Source organism: Coloeus monedula (genome assembly GCF_965178545.1).
Source record: "Coloeus monedula genome assembly, chromosome: 9".
NCBI classification, from domain to species: Eukaryota; Metazoa; Chordata; class Aves; order Passeriformes; family Corvidae; genus Coloeus; species Coloeus monedula.
In genome coordinates, this window is record NC_138789.1 from 26,330,254 (window position 1) to 26,352,865 (window position 22,612).

Consider the following 22,612-nt stretch of genomic DNA (forward strand, 5'->3'; position numbering starts at 1 on the left):
AGTGACAGAGAAATTAGGCATGATCAAAGATACTTCAAGTGTTTTGAGCTTCTTTTTGCTTGTGCTGAGAAGATCCCTTGTCCAGTTAAGTGCGAGAAAAGAAGTGCTATATACCAAATTATTACCATGCTGACTGGTAGTGTTTCAGTGTGAATTTTGCTTATTGACTACTTGTGCTGCAATTTTGCAGAAGAGGTTTTTTTTGTTGTTGTTAATAAAATGGTAGCTGGGAGGAACTTGTCGTTCCCTCTTCCCAGCATAAAAAGAATCCAGAGGTCATTTCCTATCAGGTGATAAATTGAAATTAGGCCATACTTGGGTCAGAGATTCATGTGTGCTCTATCAATTACAAAAGAGCTGTAGCTGCTCTAGTAGTACTTAACAGCCTTCTGGATTCTTGCAGTTTCAAAAAATACTGTAGTTGGAAAGTTTTTATTTACTTCTATGAGATACTGTTCTTTTTATCAATAATAAAACTCAAACTTTATACATGTGCTTTGGGTACAACATTTCTATTTCATTCCAAGTTAAAAATTTTATTTGGGGAAGTAATATGGGTGAAATACATTAGCAGATTATTGATGGAAGAACATACACACTTTTTTCCCAAAAAAGTAGTGTGATGCACTTAAGAGGAGCTGGTAAATGTTCAGTGTAAGAAGAAGATCAAAGAGCTTTCTAAATTGCATAATACCTTCTTTATCTGTGAATGACACTGACTATTAGAGGAGCTTTTCTGTTTCCAGGCTCAGTTTTGTTGTGTCAAAACTCTGCTTTGAACTCAGTGTACATGTTGTCTTACCTGTTCGCACTCCAAGTGTGAACTAGAAGATTGATTTAGGAACACTAAAATAAGGGCCAAGCCATTTAAAACTATGATTTTATAGTATATGTAGCTACTATAAATTCAAGAAGTATTGGCAAATTGTATGAGTATGCATAAAATTTATTGCTTGATCAGTTGGCCAGTCAGATAATTGGAAGTTTGTAAGATACAACATGACAAAAACTGTAGATATTTTCAGATTTGTGAGTTTTTTGTTTCTCAGTTATTATTTATTGTACTTTCTTACATTTCTTTTAACCCAGTCAATGAAACTGTTCTCTCATCTGTTTCCTTTTCTTCTTCAACAACTATGGCGTTTTCTTTCTCCCTCTCTTGTTTTTTTGAATTGTTGGATTTTAAGAGGAAGGCTGAAGACTGGTGTCATTAATAGTAAAATATGGGCCCCAGTTTCCGGTGATGTAGATTCCTCTGGTCTGTGTGATGCTCAGACCTCATTCTGATCTTGGGTGTGCCACACATCCAGTGTCTCTGAGGTGCACTTTGGTGATGAGTGTGGGGCTGAAGGTAAACCCTGCCCCAGTCATCTGCTGAAGGTGTCTGGAGAATTAAATTTGTATTCCCACTTCAAGTTTTGCAGCTCTGAGCTTTGCATATCAATTTAAACAAAATGAAATGAATCTTGTTTCTCTGCCAGATTGGGAAGTGCAGTGAGTGAAGAGGTGCACATTTGGTTTTTCTGCAGGTGTTGTAGAGAAGCAAAGGCAAGTGGGCTGCTGTGGTTTATTGCAGAAGAGTGGTGGATAACTGTGCTGGTGACTTCTTAAATAAAGGTGATATGAAAGAAAAGTTTATCTTGTGTGTCGCTCCCATCAGCTGCTGAGTAGGGGTAGTGCTGACCTGTCTTTTTAGTGCATCACAGATCCAAGGAGCATGCTGCCCAACGCCATGGAATGCTGAGGACAGAGAACTGGACTTGATTAACCTGGTGCTCCAAAGAGTGCAGTGGTTCTTGGATTGAGTCAGTGCAGTGTTCTGGAACCAGTAATAAAGGAGCTGAAACACACGAATCTGTTCCAGATTTGTTTCTGATGGCTACGACTTATTTTCCACCCATAATTCTTTAGATTTTGTGAAAGATTTTGTAAGTAACAGGGAAATTTTTACATGATCTGGAGATGGAGAGAAGTATGTTTTGTTTTGAGTTGGAAGATGTGTTGAATGAGTTTATAGTGTAAATCTTATCTGATGTTATATGTATCCAAGTCCTTGGAGATACTATATTAGTAAGCATTTTGTTCTACCATCTATGGAATGAAAGAATCTTGCTTTTCTGTAGATGTAAATGCTTTTTGCCCCATAGTAGCTCTTCCTTTCCTTCTCTTCCCTCTCTGCATTAATCCCATCTTTCTCACATAACACCATAATTCTGTTTGTTTTTTTTTTTTCCAGAGCTGTATGGGTATCGATTGCCCAGCAGGTTGCTGCCAACATAGATAGAGCAGCTTGCTTTTTCTTTGGAGGGCAGTCACTTGGACTTGTTTTTACTGTGTAGATACTCATTTTCATGACAGACATATATATATTTTTTTTTTTAAATATGAACATGAAGAATAGTAAATGAACATTATGATCCCATAATCTTAATTTCTGTAGGAGATTAGATTAAAGATACAACACTTGAAAAGTGGCAGCATCTGAACACTTAAGCAGTATGTAAAAGTCCTCTTGTTCATATTACTGAGGCTGTGAATACTGAGCCTTCTTTGTAGGCTGGAGGAGACACAAAAGTTATATGGTTAAAAAATACACAGCAAACCAATCATGCCAATGTAATTTCTTATTCCCTATCTGCACTGTAATGCAGATAAATGATCATTTAACGTGAACTGAGATAATGTAAGAGGAAAGTTCCCTCTTTGTGATTTTTTTTTTTTCATTTATCTCACAGTCTTTTTGGAATTGCCCATTTGCCTGTGATACTGTAGAAATGCATGCTATGTCTTGGAAATAGCTTGCTTCTGAGACTTGTGTTTTGTAGAGAAAGGCACAGGTGTCTGATTTACTTTTTGGGGTTTATACTTCAGTATACAGCTGCTCTTTCTGTTTGCCAGCCACACTGATAGTCCAGCAGAGCATGTTGGCTGTCACGGTGTTACAAAGGTACATTGTAAATGCTGCATTGGTTAATTCAAAGTGAGTATTTTAATGATCTCTTATTTGGTGAACTTGAAAGTACATGCAAAGCCCACTTCTTAGGTTCTATTATTAACAGATTACTTTAAATAGCATATATATTGAAACAGCCTCTTAGCTGAAACAGCAAATTGCATTGATTGTAGTAATTTTGTACTGTGTTTTTGTATAAATTATGAAGGCTGCAAAAACCCCAGCGTATTTCATGTGTTTCACAGTTCTTTCTTGACTCTTTTATAAATGTAACTTTAAAAGGTTGTTACTTAACCATCAGTCCACCTGTGTGCTTTTCTGCTTTCAAGTAATTGTATTGGTGTACTGGCTTAATAGCTTCTATATTGTATTTACCTTGGTTTCACTTAACAAGTCACCTGTAAAATGCATTTTAACCCATCTCTGGAATTCACTCATAGATTTTCTTTTTGTATACTCCTGTAGAATAAATGTGGCTTTTCTTATGATGCCAGTTATATATTGTTTCTTGAAACTCACGGGCAATAGATAATTTTGTATGTAGTGGTTTTGTTCCCTTATTCATTTCCTACAATACCCTTCGTGGCTATATATATATATATTTTTTTTTTTTTAAGCTTCATTTCTGTACAGATGGCTTTTAAATGTAATTGTACCTTCTAATTTGAGGAAACATACGGTAGTGCCTTCTATGTAGTTAACAAAACTTGTCTTGACTAGAGACTTCAAGGGAAGTGCTTGAGGGAAGTGGTCCTGGATGCTGAATACCCACTGTGTATATGTGTCAGAAAATGCATTTCAGGCTACAAGGCTGGGGGTTTAATTGAATTTGTGAAGGAGCTTAATGATGGTAAAGAATGATGAGGTTGGGTAGGAGGCAGGTTGGTAGTTAGGACAGTGTCTTAGGAAATGGCTGTTATTTTAGCCTTGTGGGTTTTTGCTTTTTTGATGGCCGTTTTGTCAAAAGACTTCCATTTCTGTTTGCAATGTGGATGTACCACCATTGCTGTTGGGTTTGCTCCCACTGTTCTTAATCTTGTGTGGTTAATAAGGTTCACAAGTATGTTTATATCAGTAATGAACAGTAATGTTGGAACATGGGGTAACATGGGGTTTCTCATTTTTTTTGTCCGAGAAAGAAGAAAGCTTGGGCAGGGAGAAAACAAATGGATGCAGGAAGAAGTGAATGGGGAAGGAATGTGAGAGGGGAAAAGGAGACCTCCAGATGAAGAACACACAGGAGTATGGTACAGGCTAAGAAGGAGGGGTAAAGAGGTAGGGATTTGTGGCTGAGCAGAATCAATCACCCTATCAGTGGACAGAAGTGGCAGAGGTTTCTCACTTTTGATCTATCTGAGAAATGTTGCATCTGAGTTCTATCAGAAGAATCTGGCGTTCCTCAAGCTCTGTAGGATTTCTGATAACTGTATTAATACTCATAACTCAGTAATAATGAAGGCTTTCAAATATTTTTGGGTTTTATCTGTTAAGTCTTTATTTCCTGTGACTGCTAACAGAGATCCAGAATTATGGGCATTTAGTATTATAACTAAAACTTCCTGGAGTCCAACATAAATTTCAGGTAAATGTCCTGATTGCATCAGTGGCACAATATATTAGTGAAAAGAAAAAAAGCTTTGCAGTGAACGTAAATGCAAGTTACTGCATTCAACCTGTTGATTAGTGCTCAGTCCCTTCAGCACTGTTACAAGCATGTTAATGGACCTCAGCATAGATGAGATGCATGCTCAGAAATAGCAGTTTCAGTACACACTGTTGCCATGGATTATTGAGTTGTATCGAGTGAGTTACTAGTTACAGATGACTTAAGACATAATGCACTGTGAGCATCAGCAGTGATGTTAGATCATGATCACAAACGTGGGCGGGAACTTTGCTACACTTGACAACAGTGTTTTATAATGTGTTTGGTGTGATATGAATATAAAGGTCTATACAAAACGGGAATTAAGTTACCTACTTAGAGATCATTTCAGGCAGAAGAGAGTATGAGATAAAAATCCATATTTATTTCAGGGATGCATGGTAATCCAGCTTTACATAACATAGGATTTGAGAAGAAGTGACTGTTTGGTGTCTATAATGATGATATTTCTTTAAAATGTATGTAAGAATTTAGAACACTGTTGTCTTACACAGTTATCAGATGAGCAGAGATGACCACAGAAGTGTTGGAAACAGAGCCTGTTGATAAAGGTGGTGTTAGTATCTGCTTGACTTCTCTCCAGTGGTTTTTGCCTGTTCAGATGGTCCTTTCTCCAAAGAGCAGCTGAGTGCATAAATTGTGTTGCTTCCAGCAGCTTCTCTCCCCAGTGGGTACAACTTGGAATTGATGGGCTGGTAAATGGTAGCAAAGCAGTTTCCCTTCTTGCCCATTGTCCTTTTGATCTGTCTCATTTTGGTTGTGTGGCATTTCTGGCTTTTATTATCAGATTTTGCTCACTGGCACTCGCCAGTGTCAGCCCCTCGTGGGCTTTTTAAAAAGGACAGTTCCTTAGCAGTTGGAGGCTTTTAATTAGAGATTCTAGGGGACCTTAGTCAGTTCTTCCTTTACTGCCCAAATCTAAGAAAGATCTGAAACAATGTTGAGTCTATTTGGGTTTCATTCTTGTTTCTACCCTACATTAGAAAGAAGAAAAATTCATAAAGTGTTAGGGTACAGGATTAATCCACTCTGGGATAGAGTGCTCAGCTTTAAGTAATTTTATTCTTCAAATGTATTAAACATCATTGTCAAAACCTTGTCAAATACCAAAACATTAAAATCATCCCATAAACCTACTTATTCTATATGTTTACTTTATTTTGTATTTGAATAAAGAGAAATAACAGCTTCAGATCAGTATGTTAAATGGATTAATTAAAAAAATAACTATGTTGTTACATTGATGACATTACTTGGAACCCTTGCACAAATTAAGAAACATGATTTTATATTCAATTTATGTTTAATGCACTGTGCATTAGCTTTTTGTGGTTTACAGTATTTTAAACTTGGAAGTTGCATGAAACTAAGTGTTATAAAACATTAGATACATAAACCACCACATTTTGAAGTGACCTCTATGAGCATATGAATAAGCTCAGGAAAGGATTTTCTCTTTTTTTTTTCCCAACTGTATTCCTCTGGAAAAACTTGCGTGGAAGGCAGCACTGCGGTGTAAACCTATCTATTTGTTCTTCCCCAGAGCAGGGATGGATCCTTTTCCAGGCACTCAGGAGCAGTTACATAAGCAGGAACTGGTTCCTGTCTCCAGGTGCTGAGGCCCGGCCTCTGCAGCAGGCTGAGGCTGCTCAGCAAGGCTGGGGTTTGTGTCAGGAAAACAAATAAATTGCTTTCTCCTTGAAATAGTAAAAAAGGGTAGGAAATGGAATTTTATTTTCTACTGTAAATGGTTATAAAGCAGGTGTCCTTTTCAGTTGGGCTGCTTTTATTCCCTGGAGCACAAAGGTTGATAATGCTGCTGTAGTTTGTCTTGTCTCCCTCTTACTTTTGACTGTGATACTTCCTATAATGCTGCTTTGAAGTTACTGCTCTTTTGACTGCCTTACTACTGCTCAGGCATGTGTGAATGTCTCCTTATGGAAACTTGGCTGGAGACAAATTGGAAATAATGGCTTTAAAATGGCATGGGGGAGAGTCAAGGGAAAAGATGCAAATATTGGTGAAATAATTAGAGAGACTGTTCTGCTTTAAGCATTATCCACCTCTGTTTGTTCAGTTGATTGGAAAAAAAGACAATCCAATGCAACATTGCAATAGTTTATCTTTTGTCAGCGTTCATGGGCAGTGAGCTGGTACAAAGTGTTGTATTACACAGAAAGAGCCTGCCAGGCCCCAGCCTGCTCTTGGGTGCATTTACATTGAGTAGTAGGAACATCAGCAAACTATGGAAAGTAAAGCTGAAGGATGCTTGGTCATCTTGAGCTTCTGGTGCAGGGAAAGGATTAGCAGTGACTGTATCTTGTTTATATTTGTTGCATTTCATTTTTGCTGCTGTATTTAGTATTTCTTATTAAATGGATTTATGGTGAGTTTTAATGGGATTTTTAAATCTGAACTGTGATATAGATAGTGTATTCTAAAAAGAATCTGTTGTCTTTTGCTGAGTCTTCTTTAATAACTTAGCATTTTGAAAACAATTATGATTTTTCTTTTTCTGGTTGCATTGAATGACTACTAGTTTAATTTATTAATAGAACACTTAATTTTGGAATGTTTAATTTGAGGTCTAATCTGAAGTCCTTGCCATTACAGGCATTTTCAGGTGCGTGACAGATATTGCTACTGCTGTGTCACACACACTTTGTAATGCCCACCCTTCCCTTCATTTGGCACGTGCTAGGTAGAAAGAACTCCGTGTTTTGGGACAAAATTGTTAGGCATGTGGTAAATCACCATTATTCCAAGCATTACATTACTTGAGTGAAGAACCCCCTTTTCTGTTTTTGAAGGCTTAGCTTCCAGATTGATTGATCAGATAAAATAATTAACTTTACATTACTGATGTGTGTCCTGAAACTTTCTACCTATCTCCCCCCTTGTTTAAGTACACTGATTTCCTGTTAATGTAACCCCCTGCTACGGCATTTCTTGTTGTAGTTCATATTTTCTTGCAGAGTTGGGGCCTGAACATATCCCCTGTCTGTAGTCTCTGAATCTCCCATCTGATACTTCCAGAGTGTAGACAAGGTAGGAAGTTAAGATACCAGCATTGAAATCTGGATTTGCATTTAGGATAATGCCTAGTTCAACTAATCTAGCAATAATAAAGTGCCTTAAAATGGCTGCAAATGTCTCCCTGCCTACTCAAAGACATCTTCTCACTGGTAGCACATTATAGAGGATCTGTAGTGTAGTTAAGAGTTGGATCTTTGCCAGTAGATGGAAGCATTTTTTAGCATCTTCTCATGCTTTGAGCATTTTTCGCATTTTTTACCATAGTATCAAAATTGCTTCTTTTTCAGTCTCTTTCCATTTATTATAAGCTATTCCAGTTTCTGCTAGTTCAGATTACTTTCATTTAATGTTGTAAACATTTTTTACATTCTTTTTTGTGGAAGATATTTCTAATTTTGTATTTTTAGAGTTCTTTTCTTCTATTCTTCATCCTTTCTTTATTCTGATCACGTCTCTGCTTGTCAAATTTCTCCTCAATTTCTGTTTTGGTTTTGCCATAATTGGTAGTCGCCTTCTTGGAGCTCCTGAGGGAAATCAGACATGTAGGGTACAACCAAAGCAGCACCTGAGTGACACCACTGTAGGGCAGGAGACAGAGGAGTTCGGCCAACCATCAGCAGAAGAGATAAGGAACTGAAATGCTCCAAGTAGCAAACTGGGACAGCAGGGACACTGGGCATACTTCATTTGCAGTGATCTTAGGTCTCAGTGGGCCCATAATTTTTAGGTGGAAATGTATGCATCTTTTACAAGTGTGATGGAACCCTTTTTTAGCAGTGTGTGTGACTCAGAGAAAACCTAATAATCACTAGGTTATATGTTGTTGTGAGTATTCATGGCTCTCATTTGTAGTTATTCCTTTTGTCCTCAATTTTAATTTCAATATACTTTTCTTACATTAAATTCTTACTGAAAAAAGAATTTGGCTCTGCTGCCAACTTGTTCATTTTTTTCATGAAATCCAAGTGTTATAATATACTTTTTTTAAACTTGCTTTTTGTTTAAGTGTACTACGTTCATATCTGTAAGCATGCTTTGATTTTTGCATTGATCTTTGTAAGGGGAAATGGCTGCTGAAAGTAAACGTTGAACTGTAAACAAAAAGCTCCAGGACCTCCAGGTAATATCTCTTCAAAGCTTACTTTGGAGACTGGCAGCGATTGATTGGATCTGTGTTCTTCTCCGTTGAATGGTTACGCACAAAAAAGTCATTACCTGGGAAGGACAGAACAAGGAAAGAGGAGCAGAATAAAAACAATGAATAATAAAGCTGTGCTGTTGCCCTGAATATTGCTTGCCTAGAAGGTTTGCTGGCTTAGAGCATGGGTGTCAGCACAGCACGTTTCAGCTGTGGGTTGCTAGGGCTGATCCGTTTCTGATCAGGGAAGGTTGAACTTTGTGGTTAATGTATGACTGGTTCATGTGATGTTCGTGATGCAGCTGACAGGCCTTGCCATAAATCACAGACAGAAATGTCATTAATTGATCTGTCTTTTCAAAGGGGTCATGAAAACAGAACCATTTTCCTGCACTACAGGCCAGGAGGGGACATGATGGTGGTTCAGAAAACCTTCCCCACTGCCACATGTACTTCACGTCCCTTTGAAAAACCTTATTATGATGCTTTTCAGTGGAATTAAATTTCCCTCACTTCCGTTTTTGCATGCATGTGAAGCCTATCTGAAGAATGTTGTAATAAGATAACATCTACTATTTCCTAGATAACCAAGATTCATTTTAGTTTATAGAGGTAGAAATACACATAACATCAGAACTTGTATACAGGAAGAGTTCTGCTGGCATCCAAAGCTGTGGGATTCTGAGTTTGGAAACACTACTACTCAGAGTGATACTGTTCAGTTCATTAGTTTCCTGCAATTATTACTGTAGCTAATTTCTGAAAAGAATAATAAACAACCCTGGGAAAAATTTAGTGTAACACTGAATATTGCTTTCATGCATGGAGAACTGATTTTTTTTTTAGCACTGTTCATTTTGCTGGAGTTTTAAGGTTTTTTTTCTAACATACGTTGCAGCTTCATCAGAGCACTAATAAACGTTTTAACTACCTAACAGGTCAAAATGTCAGTGCTAGCAAACCTTAAAACATGAATTCAACTTACCTCTTTCCTTTTCTTGTTGCACTGTTTGTCATAAGCTAGTTTGTGTTTTCTCTGCCCATGGCTGTGTTGGATTTTTGAGCTATGTTGGCTGTTAGGATGCAACCTGGGAAAATGAGCACCTGACCTATAGAAATGCTGTGGATTGAAGAACAAAAGTTTCTTCAGGTGACTTTTTTTTTTCCTCTTGGGTCTTCCCTGCTATTGAAGGTTGGTGCTATTGTGGGTTTTGTGAGAAGCAGCCTTTAGGAAATGAAGGGAGCCTAAGATTGTAGGGGGAATAATTTGAAGACAAAACCACTTGTTTAGCTGTAACAAAATCAGTGGGAAGCTGTTGAATACTGTTTACAGAATTCAGAGGGCTGTGAATTTTTGTTGAGTATCAAAGCTACTAGCTCTTTATTTTTGGAAGGCCTATTGTAGTATAATACAATTGATTTCAGAGGCTAGTTTTATAAATTGTTACAGTCAAGGTCATCAGAAATACAAGGGCAGTTGGAGTTGCTGCATTACACTGAGGGTTTACAGTTAATTGAAGAATAATAACAGGTAGGTATCAATGAGTTTTTTATTAGCAACATTTTTCTCCAGACTATAGGAGAGCAATAGTGGCATAGTGCACACATCCCTGAATTTAAAGCTGCAGAGGTAATCCAAATCATTTGAAGCTTGCAGCATTTGCCAAATATGCCTGTGCTAGCTGCAGCCATGTGTTGAGAAAAACAAGGTTTGTGGTGGAATTACCAATCATAAAATACATATTTGTATTTTCTTTCCAGGATCAAGTAGAACACCCTGATTCAGCAGAACTGGCTGGTTGTACTGCAGTCATCATGAGAAGGCACAGGGTCATTCATTTCTTAACATATATATAAGAGAAAAAGGTAAGAGGCAACTTCTGCTTTAGAATATAGTGATTCAGGGTTCTGCACCTGAGATGTTTTTTATGTATTCTTATGGATAGATATTTATTTATGTACACCTTTGTATATGGATGTATCTCTTACATAGAACATGATGGAGTATTTGACCATGATGGAGTATTTTTAGCAATTTGTTGTTTTGTTTTTTACTGAGAGTAATTGCCCTGTTTTAGAGCAAAGACTGTGTCTTACTTTGTTTGGGAGAGGGGGAAGGTGGGCAAAGTCTTTCTTTCTCAGTCTGTGCTGTAGACAGACCTCATCAGTTCTAAATAAAGCTATTGCTCAACTCTGAACAAACTCTTCATTACAGCAGAGACTCGCAGGGACAGGTGACACACAGATCGCCGAAGGGAGCTGGAACAAGTTGTGCACTTGACCATTGTTTGTTGGGGTTGAAGGAGGTGTTCAGGAGCACTGGATCTCATAAATCAGTCTGTCCAGTCGATCTGTACTTCTGTGCTGTCATGCTACAGGAAAGTGACATTTTCTGGATGTGTGATTTTTATCAGGATGAATGAGCAATGTTTGGTTTCAGTTTGATCATGCCCTTTGTGACTTCCATCTTAGGAGCTTTTCATGGATATTTTTTATGAGGACTATAATAAACTATTTGAGCATTTTGTTTAGTAAGAGATTAATGAAACATGTAGGTTCACAGTTTGATATTGAAAGAGTTGTCTCCACAGGACAGCATGACAGGAAATCCTGGGATTCTATTCTGGTCCTTTACATACTCTCTGGTTTTTAGGCCTTTGCTGTGAGGCCAATAGTTGTATGCCAGTATTATTTCCTTTCAGTGCATTTTTTATTACATTATTTTAATGTGATTGTGAGCTGATCATCCACTGTTAAAGACAATTTGAAAGACTAAAGACAATTTGAAAGACTAAAGGCTGTCAGTTCCCGTGGTGAGAACATCTCAAGGATAATTTAGGATGTGCAGTTCAGAAGATCATGGGTTACGTAATCCCTTATCATAGAGCCCAACACAAATACAAGTCTGGCTGCTTTGCAGGTATGACACAAGGCCAGTCTCTTGTACAGTTCATTTCCCAAGAGCAAGCAGGCATGTGGGATATCTGAGCTCTCTTGAGAGGCAGTCTCCAAGGCTAAGCCTGTTCAGAATAACACCTAATTTTAAGGGAGGGTTTTCTGTCCTTCACTTCTGTCTCCTTCCCTCCCCCACTATGCAACTGAAGTTTGTGTTATGTCTGAATGCTGCGATGACAAGGGCAGTAATTCTGAGTAGATATGACACACACATTTTTGGTACATGGACCTTTAAATTTAGACATCAAGGGAGATTAGAGCATGTAAGCTTCATGGAATGTAAGTTCCTAAGTTTCAGAAATGAAAATGGTGATAAGCCCATGCTGTTGTTATGAAGAAATTGATAAGTAAAACACAGTTCCTGAATTATGCATGATCTGTGATCCAACAGGAGCTTGAAAATAATCTGATTTGACAGGCTGCATGTTTTAATTAGCTCTTTGCCCTGAAAGACAGAAGATGACTCTGCAATGGGTAACAAGTGATCTTGGGTTCTGCACTTACTATACCAGTGGGTAGTAACCATTGTATTACTCTTTTTTGTATACAGAGTTAAATAAAATACAAAATTGTACTATTTTTTCCATAATTAGTCTTTTCTGGCAAATCTGTACATGGAGGACTGTCTTTTTGGAAAAAAACATCTGTATTTTACTCATTGGAGGTTTATGTCTCCTTTTCCTTGCAGTGGCACAAAATCCTCTCCTTCATACTGTTCATTCCAATATATACTAATTTAGGAAGTATCTCCTTTTTGGTGGCATACAGCTAAAATTACCACTGAAACTTCTTTGTGATTTGCTCATGTTTTTATTCTCCTTTTTCCAGAATCTAAGTTGTGTGTTTGTTCATCAGCTTCTCTCGATGCCATGTCAGGATGTTTGAGCAATACTACAGAGTTTCACAACTATTAAGGATCCTTTAAAAACATCATGCCAACCTTTGTACTACGAGGAACTTTGGGATTAGAATAATTCTAAAAGTCTTCCAAGCTTTTATAGTGGTACATGCTAGTTGCAGTCAAAAGTTTCAAAAGACCTGTAAAGGAATATGCTTTTTATTAGCTTGGGTATTTAATAAAAATATTCAAAATAAAATTAAATTCTAAACCACAGGGAAAACAGCTACTCAATTATTACAGCATGCTGTGTTAGAGCAAGTTTATTTTCTGTTTTGATCTTGAGTTGCTGGCTATGGAGAGTTGAAGCATTAGATCTTCAACTGGCAGATATGTGAGTTGCTGACAATCAGGAAACCTTGCCGATATCTGTTAGGAACATGAGTACTTGTCCTCCTTTACTGCCCGACAGAGGAGAGGGCATTAAGGACTTCTGTGGATTTGGCAGTGTATTTTGCCCTTGGCAGAAATTTGCAGAAAAGCTTGGGGGGTTGCTGTGTTCTTTTATATAATAATAATAATTTTAGATCTTAGATCTGAAGATTTGCAGCTGACCTTTTTTGAGAAATACCTACTGCACAGACAATGAGATCTCATTTAGAGTGGCTGTCAGCTTAGTGACTGTGAGTTTAAAAATAAAAGGTTCTCCATATATCCTGGTACATCAGTAAGTAAAATAACAATAGTGATATAAAAGGTCTTTATTCTCTTCAGTTGGAACTCATGAGCACAAAAATTTTTTATGACATTTTTCAGTCTTGGAGTGCTTCACTGACAAATATTCTTTGCATCATTGACCTTCATCAATTGTTTGCTAGGAGCAGTGTTATCATTATAATGTAAATTAAATACATTTTAAATGGATGTGAAATTATATTGTATTTTGTACAAAACAGTCTTACTTTTTGAAACTTCTAAAATGCAGCCTGTGATCAAGGTGGGCAGCTTTTGCATTGCTTGTGTTATGATCTGTGCATCTGTGCACAGTTAATGATATGGCAGATCATCTATTTTCCTTGCAGAAGGAGTTAATCTAAAATCCCAGAACAGAGGCCAATTCTGGGAGTGTGTCAGATGACAAGTCGAGTTTATCTCTGAATTATATTGCAAATGGTCTTTTTTCTGTTGATGCTTATTGCAATTCTAAGTTACTGTTAGATTAATTTTCTTCAAAACTAGCTTTTGTATATATCTTTAACACATGCCTTAGTCTGATTATGTTAAATAGTAATGTATTTATGTTGTATCATGTTCACCTTTTAAAACAACCATGTTTCAAGTTTTAAGTCGACCTTGAAAGCTTGAACTCTGCATTTTGTGATATTTTAAGGCACAGTCTTTTCCTGTCAATAACCTAATTGCAGCTGTTGCCCATAATAAATACAAAACTGCTGTACGGTAAATATTTATAATTTGTAACTTGGTAAAGACAAAATGTTGTAGTAATGGAAATAAAGGTGGTTGATGCTTTCCTCAAATCCGGATACTATGGGGATAATAGTAAAATAATGTTTTCAATTGGAAACTTCCTGTGATGTGTGGTATCCCTGGTGGAAAAAAGCAGGTTTTTAATTGAGCTGTCAGGTCTAACACTGCTTCATGCTGCAAAACAAGGTTCTCACCCTCTCCTCCTCCATTGCCTTATTTCAGAACAGTGAAAGCCAACTCTGAAGAGAATAAGACTGTTTTGGATGATGTTCAGAGAGCAGATCAAATCAAGGTCTCTCTGTGGTTTATAGGTTATGGCACACATTTCCCACTGAAAATGTCTTTGCTGGTAGTGAATGTTTGGAAAAAACAAATCAGGGTGTCTTGTTGCTACACGATTTTGGTAGTGAGGAGTCCATGTTACTGCTTTTAGGGCAAAATATTACTTATTATGTGAAGGTAGTTATGTAATGATTCAGGGTTGGGTTTTTTGCTTTAGTTTTGCTTTTTCCCCCCTCATTTCTCCTATGCCATCTTCTTTTCTAGCCTGAGAGCATTATCTTGTGATGAGACTATTTACTTCTATGCATTTTGCTAGATTTCCAGTGTCTGCATTTCAAAGAAACAAGGATTATTAAAGCAGACATTTTAAGAGGTAGTACAATTCAAGTAGCACCCATTAAGTCCCTTAACAACTTTTACAAGTATGAATCTTTGAAGCGTCTCAAGGGGAATGAGGAGTGACACAGAATACTGCTAGCCTACTGTACATTAAAAAATCAGAAGCACAGGGAGTTTAAACTACATGTTCAGAGCCACATGAACTAATTGGTGATAGCACAGATCTGGAAGTCAGGTCTTCAGATTTTTTTGTTGGCCTTTCTGGTTCTCTGGACTGGTGTCACAGCAGTTTTCCTCTTACCATTATGGTGATCCTGATAGCCAGACACATTAATGTGAGAGACTGGAGGTAATAAAATCCAAAGCAAGTTGGGGGGGTTGTTAATCTGAATTAAGGAAGTTGAAGCACACAAATAATTTTTATTCCTGGAATATACTTTTGAGTTATGTCTGTAATGTATGTAAAATCTGATTTACAAAGGACTTTTCTCCTTAAATCAGGACAGTATGTAGTGGAACACTGCTGACTGAAGGTTAAGCATCTGATTGTAATTTGTTCTCTGGCAGGTTCAGACAAGGATCTGGTGGTCGTTCCCTGACAAATGGAGAACTATTTCCAAGCAGAGGCATATAACCTCGATAAGGTTTTAGATGAATTTGAGCAAAATGAAGGTGAGTCATTTCAAACAGGATTGTAGATGCACATCAGATGTCTTCGACAGAGAACAGTATTGAAGAGGGGGAGATCTGTGATATCCTTTGTGGGTTTGAGTTGCAAATTAATCCCAGAATTTACAAAAAAAAAATCTGTTAATTTTGCATAGTATGTCTTCAGCGTTTCTTAGAAGTATTCTCTTCTGCTTCCATTCATCTTGTTTACCTTTGTAAAATTTCTCATTCTTTTAATAGCAAATGTGCCATACACTTTTAAAGAAAGGTTTTGTGAAGCTTAATCTCAGTAGCAATATTTAAATAATTTATTTTAAACAAATCAGGCAAAACTTATTTTAAGCTTCTTTTGCAGAAATGTTTTATTAGGTCACATAAATCATGTAATGAAGGTTATCATGTTCAAAGCACTAAATTTTTTGCTTAGTCTAATTGGTAATTCTTTGCTGTCAAGGAAGTTGAACATTTTATGGGGGTGAGAATCTTTCCAAAGCACTTCTAGCTGTCCGAAATATATTAATCAATACTTCAAAGTTGCAAATTCCACCTGATACTAATTGGGGTAGCTCTAAACTTCTCAAGTTCCAGAAACATTATGGAATTACACTACTTAGGTTGATCAAGGATGTTGGTTATGGCAGGTCAGCTTCATTTTTGTGCCCGTATTTGAACACCTCTGCATTTCTATTTGGGGCATTCTAATGCAGCAGGATTAATAGAACCTAACAGAACCTGTAGCTTTAATATGACAGGAAGTTTTCTTTTTCAGATGCCGCTGTTTCACCTACACTGCTGGGTGCGAAGTGGAATCAGATTCTAGATCAGCCTTCTTGTCGCCTGTCATTCAACTCGACTGTGGCCAATGTGAATGAAGCTACAACTCCTAATGAATGTCAGCAGAGATTAAAGTCTTTCTCCTTGTCCCATTCAGTGACTACACCAACAGGAGGAGGGGATCGCTGTGCTAATGGAAAGGATTTTAACATAAGCCCAGAGACCCCAGTCATGTGGATTGATGATCAGGCAGCAGATGATCAATTGATTAAAAGAAATAGTAATCGGGATGATCAGTATAACTCTGTGGAAGCAGGAGAAAAGAAATGTGGAAATACAGCTTGCTTGCCAGAGGAGAAAAATGTGCTAGTGGTGGCAGTCATGCACAACTGTGACAGGAGAACACTACAAAGTGATGATGTGGTGGATTGTACAAATTACAACAGTCAGTCCCTAATGGACTCCATTAGCTTTACACTGGATAATGAAAATCGACAGAGTGACCAGTTTAGTGTTACTGTAAATGGATCCACAGAAAAGGATATAGATACAGAAAAGCAAGTAAACAGGCTGTGCACTGAAGATGACTCTGTAAGTCATTTGATTAATGCTTCTTCTGAAAGCCTGACCGCTGCATGCCCCTCCTCTCGATTGAAGGAGGATTTTAATATGAGTAAAGATTCGCTGTTTTCAGAAGCTACAACTGCAGGGATCAATGCAGTGACTCTCTTACAGAGACCAGTTGATGGTACTGCTAAAATGCAAGAAAACTGTGCGTCAGTTGAAAATTTCACTAGTAAAGCCATTCCTCAGAGAGCAGATATAGAAGCTAAAAACTCTTCTGGTTCCAGTAGTGGAAGCTTAATCGTAGAACAGGAAACAACCCAGCAGTTGCAGTCTAGGCTATCTGGGCTCACCGAAACCTGTCAACCTAACGTGGCTGGAAGTGGCAATTACAAGGAATGTGTTGCAGAGGATGTTAGTGCCACTGAAAGCGAAGTCATTGAATGTGATAAAAATCTCGGCACAACGGAATTGCACAGCATGGCAGAATGTTACCCTGAATCTCAGGAGATGACTAATTGGGAACTGACAAAGTTGAATGAGATGAATAATAAGCAAACTCTAGGAGAGAATGAAAAATTTTTGCAGACCAAACAGCTTGATGATGCATGTGGTAGTAGCAAAGAAGGTGAAGATGGGGTGTTGGAGGCAGGCATAGACTTAAAAGGGTCTGGTACAGATGAGCTTGAAGGGTCCAGTCTCTCTGATGTGATGGCTACATCAGCAGCAAGCTCTCTGTCTAATGGTTGTGATTCCTATGGAATGCAGAACCCAGTTGTTGCTCATGTTCCAAAGACTTTACCCTCCAAGGAAGACTCGGTTACAGAGGAAAAGGAGATTGAGGAGAGCAAGTCAGAATGTTACCCTAATGTTTATGAACAGAGAGGAAATGAGACCACAGATGGGAGCGGTCTTATTTTAAACAGCACTGGCGACCACATAAAGAAAAATTATTTGCATAATCTTTGTAGTCAGGTTTCATCCATGCAAGGGCAAACTTCACCAAAACCAGTGACTAATCTGCAATATATCAGTGTTCCTTTTGGTGGTGCAAGGCCTAAGCAACCCACAAATCTGAAACTGCAGATTCCGAAGCCATTATCGGACCACTTACAAAATGATGTTATTCCCCCAAATTGTGGAGGTAATAGTAAAAACAAAAATGTCTTTGGTAAGACACAATTAGGGGATACAGCAGACACGTTTCCTGGTGAAACATCTTCAAATGCCTCTGGTACTGGTTCTAATGGGGAACATTTGGATGAGTATGAATCTGGAGTCTCTAATAGTTCGTGCCTTGCAGTAGCCCCAGATAGTCCAGATAATGATCTCAGAGCTGGTCAGTTTGGAGCTCCAGCCAGAAAGCCTTTTACGACTTTGGGTGAGGTGGCTCCAGTGTGGGTTCCAGATTCTCAAGCACCAAACTGTATGAAATGTGAGGCCAGATTTACATTCACCAAAAGAAGGCACCATTGCAGAGCCTGTGGGAAGGTAAGTTCATATTTTGTGAATAAGCTCAAAGCATCTTTTTTTCCCTGATACTGCACAACATCACATCAGAGGGCTTGCTAAACTACTGGATATAGTTACCTGTGACATCTCTTCCTAAAAAGCCGTGTCTGAATGAAGCAAAAATGGGAGTTTGTGAGCTCTGATCTATTTAGGGTTCTAACAAAGAATAACTAATTGTTACTAGTCTAAATAAGCAGTTGTATTTGTTGATTACAATGATCGTCATCCTTGGGTTTATGTCAAACTCTTATAAACTGTCTCAGTGCAGGAAGCTGCTTTATAGAAATTACTGCAACAATAATCTCATTAAAGTTACTGAAACAAACTTGTGCATTGGGAGTGGGCTGTTGGATTGCTGGCATCCTGCTGGTTTACGTGGCTGATCAACTTGATTCTTCTCAGTCTTCTTCACTAACTTTTCTCATATTGCTTACATTATTTTTAATAGTATTAACATATTTCTAAACATACATTTGCTCCTGGGGAAAAAAAAAGTAAATTAACCGTAACCTGATATATGTATGTCCACATGGTGAGAAATTTTGTAATGAAGACAACTAAAACATAATTTCTGTATCACTTTTTGTTGTGTAAGAAATACTTTATTGTTGAGGATTTTTTTTTAATTTTATGTATGTGCCATTTAAGTGAACACAAATTCTTATGTGATGAGTTTATTGTGAATTATTAACTTGTAAATTATTTCCAAATATCTTTTACTGAAATACATGTCAGTGGTGTAAGTAGGAACTCAGGGAAAAAATAATGATGATTCAAAAGCAGTAAACTAACACTCTTGTCAATTAGGTATTAATGAATATCGTAAAAAGAAATACTAAACCCAACTAAGAACTAGAGTAAAAGTAACTTTGGTTCATTTAGGCCTCATTCAAAGTTTTCTGAAGCTGATTGAAAGACCTCCTGGCTGCTATGGGTGATAATTTTTGCTACCAGAAGAGTGCAGGGAAAGCAGAATGATGTGGATAAAGGACCTAAGAGAAGCAAATGTATCAGGAAAGCTCAAACCCTCATGCCAGCTGTTTCTGGAAGCAGCCCAGCAGAGGCCCCAGGCTTGCTCCTCCAAAATGGAACAAGTATGTGTCCCTTTTTTCCCTTTAGGACCAGAATGCATAGCACTCCATCTCTCACATGCTAAACAGTCTTTCCCAGGACACTTCTAAAACCTAAGCAGACATTCCCTGTGCACTGGTCCAGGACTTCCAGTTGGTTCTGCCCATCCTCTTGCAGCTTGGTTGCAGTGGAAGTCCTGATGTGGAGCCAGTAACCACAGGTGATCACTAAGCATCACATGAAGCACAGGCCTACCTTAGTGTACCTTTTGGTTAACATCAGGGGCCTCATTCTTCTCATTGCAGCTAAGGAGAATCTGTAAGGCATGGAAGTTATAGGATTGTCCATGATTTTAGCTTTGATATGTTAATTTATGCTGTTATTTAGATAATTTTTTTTCTTTTGGAGTTGAACAAATACGGGTACAATTTTCATGTGCAGTAACGTTTTCTGCTTATTTTTGTATTTTAAACAAGTTTATTGCTTGGATGTAACTGCTTCTCTGTAACGACTGAAGCCCTGAATTGCACAAATGATTGCAGAAAATTAAAATGTCTGTAAATGCATAAAACATGCAACGATGGAGCAAGGCCAAAAATTTTCTTTTTTTTTTCTTTTTTTACATTCTTCTGACAAACCTTGAGAAGAACAAGCAGTGCCAGTGGGTTTTTTGATTATATGTAGGACATGGATAAAATAAAAATCCCTCTGCTCAGTAGACAAACTGACTCAGTAGACTTAGAATGGATTGTTTTTAGAAGCTTTTGTTAGCTAATATTTGTCTCATAAGGTCACCCCAAGACACTGGGCTAAATTTGCACAAGTGCAGCCAGAAGATGTGGCAGACAGGACTCATTAATAAATGCTAAGGATCAGTGTAAGTCAAATAATACTTAGCACTTACTGCAAATTACTTTACAGCCCTTAATTCCTGTAACAATTCTGGGCAGAGAGAGACCAAAGCTTTGACAGACAAGCTCTGATGAATGTGGTTGCAGTGGCTTGAGAAATCCCAGTTCTCAGCTGTCTGCTCCTGCTTTCTGGTCACCATTCCCAGCCCCAGAGCAGTCCTGTGGACCATGTGTGGTGTAGGTAACTACTGAACCACAGGGATGCTTCCACTGTTAAATGTCTGAATCTCACTTAAAAGAACTGGGGAGACAATGTCTTTAGCTCTTGCAGTTATTTGTTTCTAAAGGAAGTAATGGGATTCAATATTTTGAACACAAGCTTTAGCACAACAGTTTCTTTTTAAGCTTTATTAGCATAATGACAAATCATTTTAGTAGGGGTGAATGTATCTGTTTCATTTGGGAATAAACACTGCATTTAAAAATAGTTGAGTGGCAACTGGAAAGTCTGTCTCAGTTTTTAATTTCAGGGTAATAATTGCAGAGTTAATGGATGATACGAACCATTTGGATTGATAGAAAGTAATACACTTACAGTAAATTTAGAGTTAAAATTAAGAACCTGACGAATGTGTGTGAACACATTAATAAATTATATGTTATGTATTTTTGTACTTTCTATTGTCAGATGAAATCATCATCCTTGATAGGAAAACCAGAAAATTTGTATGCAATCTTTTTTATTGACAGCCAAAACTGTATTTTTCCATTAAAATATTTTTAAAAAATCAGCAATTCCCCTAACAACGAATGCTTTAACAACTCCTAGTGAACCTGAAAACCCTAGTAACATAAAAACTTGCTTTGACACTGCTCTGTTGTTTTTTTATAGCATGATGTACTGAGATAATGACTTGGTGATTGTTAATAACAAGTCTGACTTGTCAGTTGTGCTGGATTGCGTTCTCTGCATTACTGCTGCTCAAGGCTGGTGCAGCCTGAGAGAGGAGGTGGGGATGTTCTGTCATTGCTTCTATTTTCTCTTTTAATATTTAAATCATTGCATTTGGGACCTTTCATGAATGCACAATGTGTTGTTTGAAAAAGGGTCCTAAATTAGATACTAATTTGTGTTGGGCCTTCATTTATGGTTGATGACATTGATTTTTCCATGTTCAATAGTGAATGAACTTTTGACTGGAAGTTTTGCCCAGAGAACTGAAATGATGTCAAATGTCTGTAAAATATGCTGTGATGTTGTTATTAATATTCCCTAGAATACTTGTAAATTGGGTTGATGTGTAAGTGCAGAAATCAGATTTTTAAAGTACATTTGCTTTGGTTTTTTAAAGGTTTTCACATATGTGAAAGGGTGGATTTTATTTTTGCATTAAAATGCCAGTGTATACTTAATTATGTTTTGGTTTTGAAATGTTTGAGTTGTCATAATTAGAAAACATTAAAACTGGTTCTAATGAGACAAGGCTGAGCTTTCTGCACATTTGATTCTCAACTCATGTTGAGTTCATAACCTGTATTTACTTATTTTAAACACTTGACACTAAAACCCTGCAAGTAACAGGCTGCAAAGGAGTTGTAATTTGGTGTGATCTTTAACTTGGTTGAAATTTAATTAGGCTTAAACACATTTATATATAAGAATCTTGTGTAGCTTCTTGTCTATATTACAGACATGATGCTGCTGAAGTGATGGAATATTTTTTTTGTTTAGAAAGTGTTACAGATCATAATAATGCATAGTGAATTGCAGAGATAATATCCACCCATAATTAAAATTTGAAATTCTCTCTTGCTATCTGAACTCATTTGTTAGGTAGCTGCCTCTGTTTCTAGATCTCCTGAGTGTGACATTACCTTTCTGCAGGAAATGGATGTTCATCAGTATCTTCACATCACCTGAAAAATAACCCTGAGGAACTACTGTTTTTTTTAAAATAAAGAAAACATAATTATTTGAAACAAATAAGAAGTCTTTAGGGCACGTGTTCTGCAGGATTTTGAGAAAGCAGTTACTGTTGTAGGATCATATCTGCATGCAAGTGTGTGTTGGTGCACAAGCCATGCTCTTGTTTTATGGTTTTGCTTGTCTGGAGAAAGCCTCAGGACTGTTTCCTGCCCAGGACTGGGGAGCTTTTAGAGCTGGTTCAGGTGAGAAGGACCAGCACTGCAGCTGGATCTCCACAGCACCTTGTGCTCCTGGGGCTTTGCCGTGGCCCCTTTAGCAGCCAGTGTGCACAGAATGCAGTTCCTGAGTTCTCCCTACTGTTGTGATGCTGTAGTGTTTGTATTCATGTCAATATGAGCTTTTTTATAGAAATGGAGCAAGATTTTCTTGCAGTACTAATGTCATTCAGCTTTCTTAAATGTCTTGGTTTATATGTTGAACACTTAAAACATTTTGATAATTGCTATTCCTCCTCAACCGAGGAACAGCTTGCTAGATATGAAGAGATTA

At 37.6% G+C, this 22,612-nt stretch overlaps 1 protein-coding gene across 2 annotated transcripts in view; it reads left to right on the forward strand.

The window, feature by feature from the left end:
• The window catches only part of ZFYVE9 (zinc finger FYVE-type containing 9), a 55,543-nt gene that overhangs the window by 5,517 nt on the left and 27,414 nt on the right, over positions 1 to 22,612 (forward strand). For both annotated transcript variants that reach the window (XM_082287239.1, XM_082287238.1), the window contains exons 2-4: positions 10,555 to 10,659; positions 15,263 to 15,367; positions 16,134 to 18,193. In XM_082287239.1, the coding sequence (XP_082143365.1) occupies positions 15,298 to 15,367; positions 16,134 to 18,193 (2,130 nt within the window). In that variant the 5' untranslated portion in view covers positions 10,555 to 10,659; positions 15,263 to 15,297. The remainder of the gene's footprint in view (positions 1 to 10,554; positions 10,660 to 15,262; positions 15,368 to 16,133; positions 18,194 to 22,612) is intronic.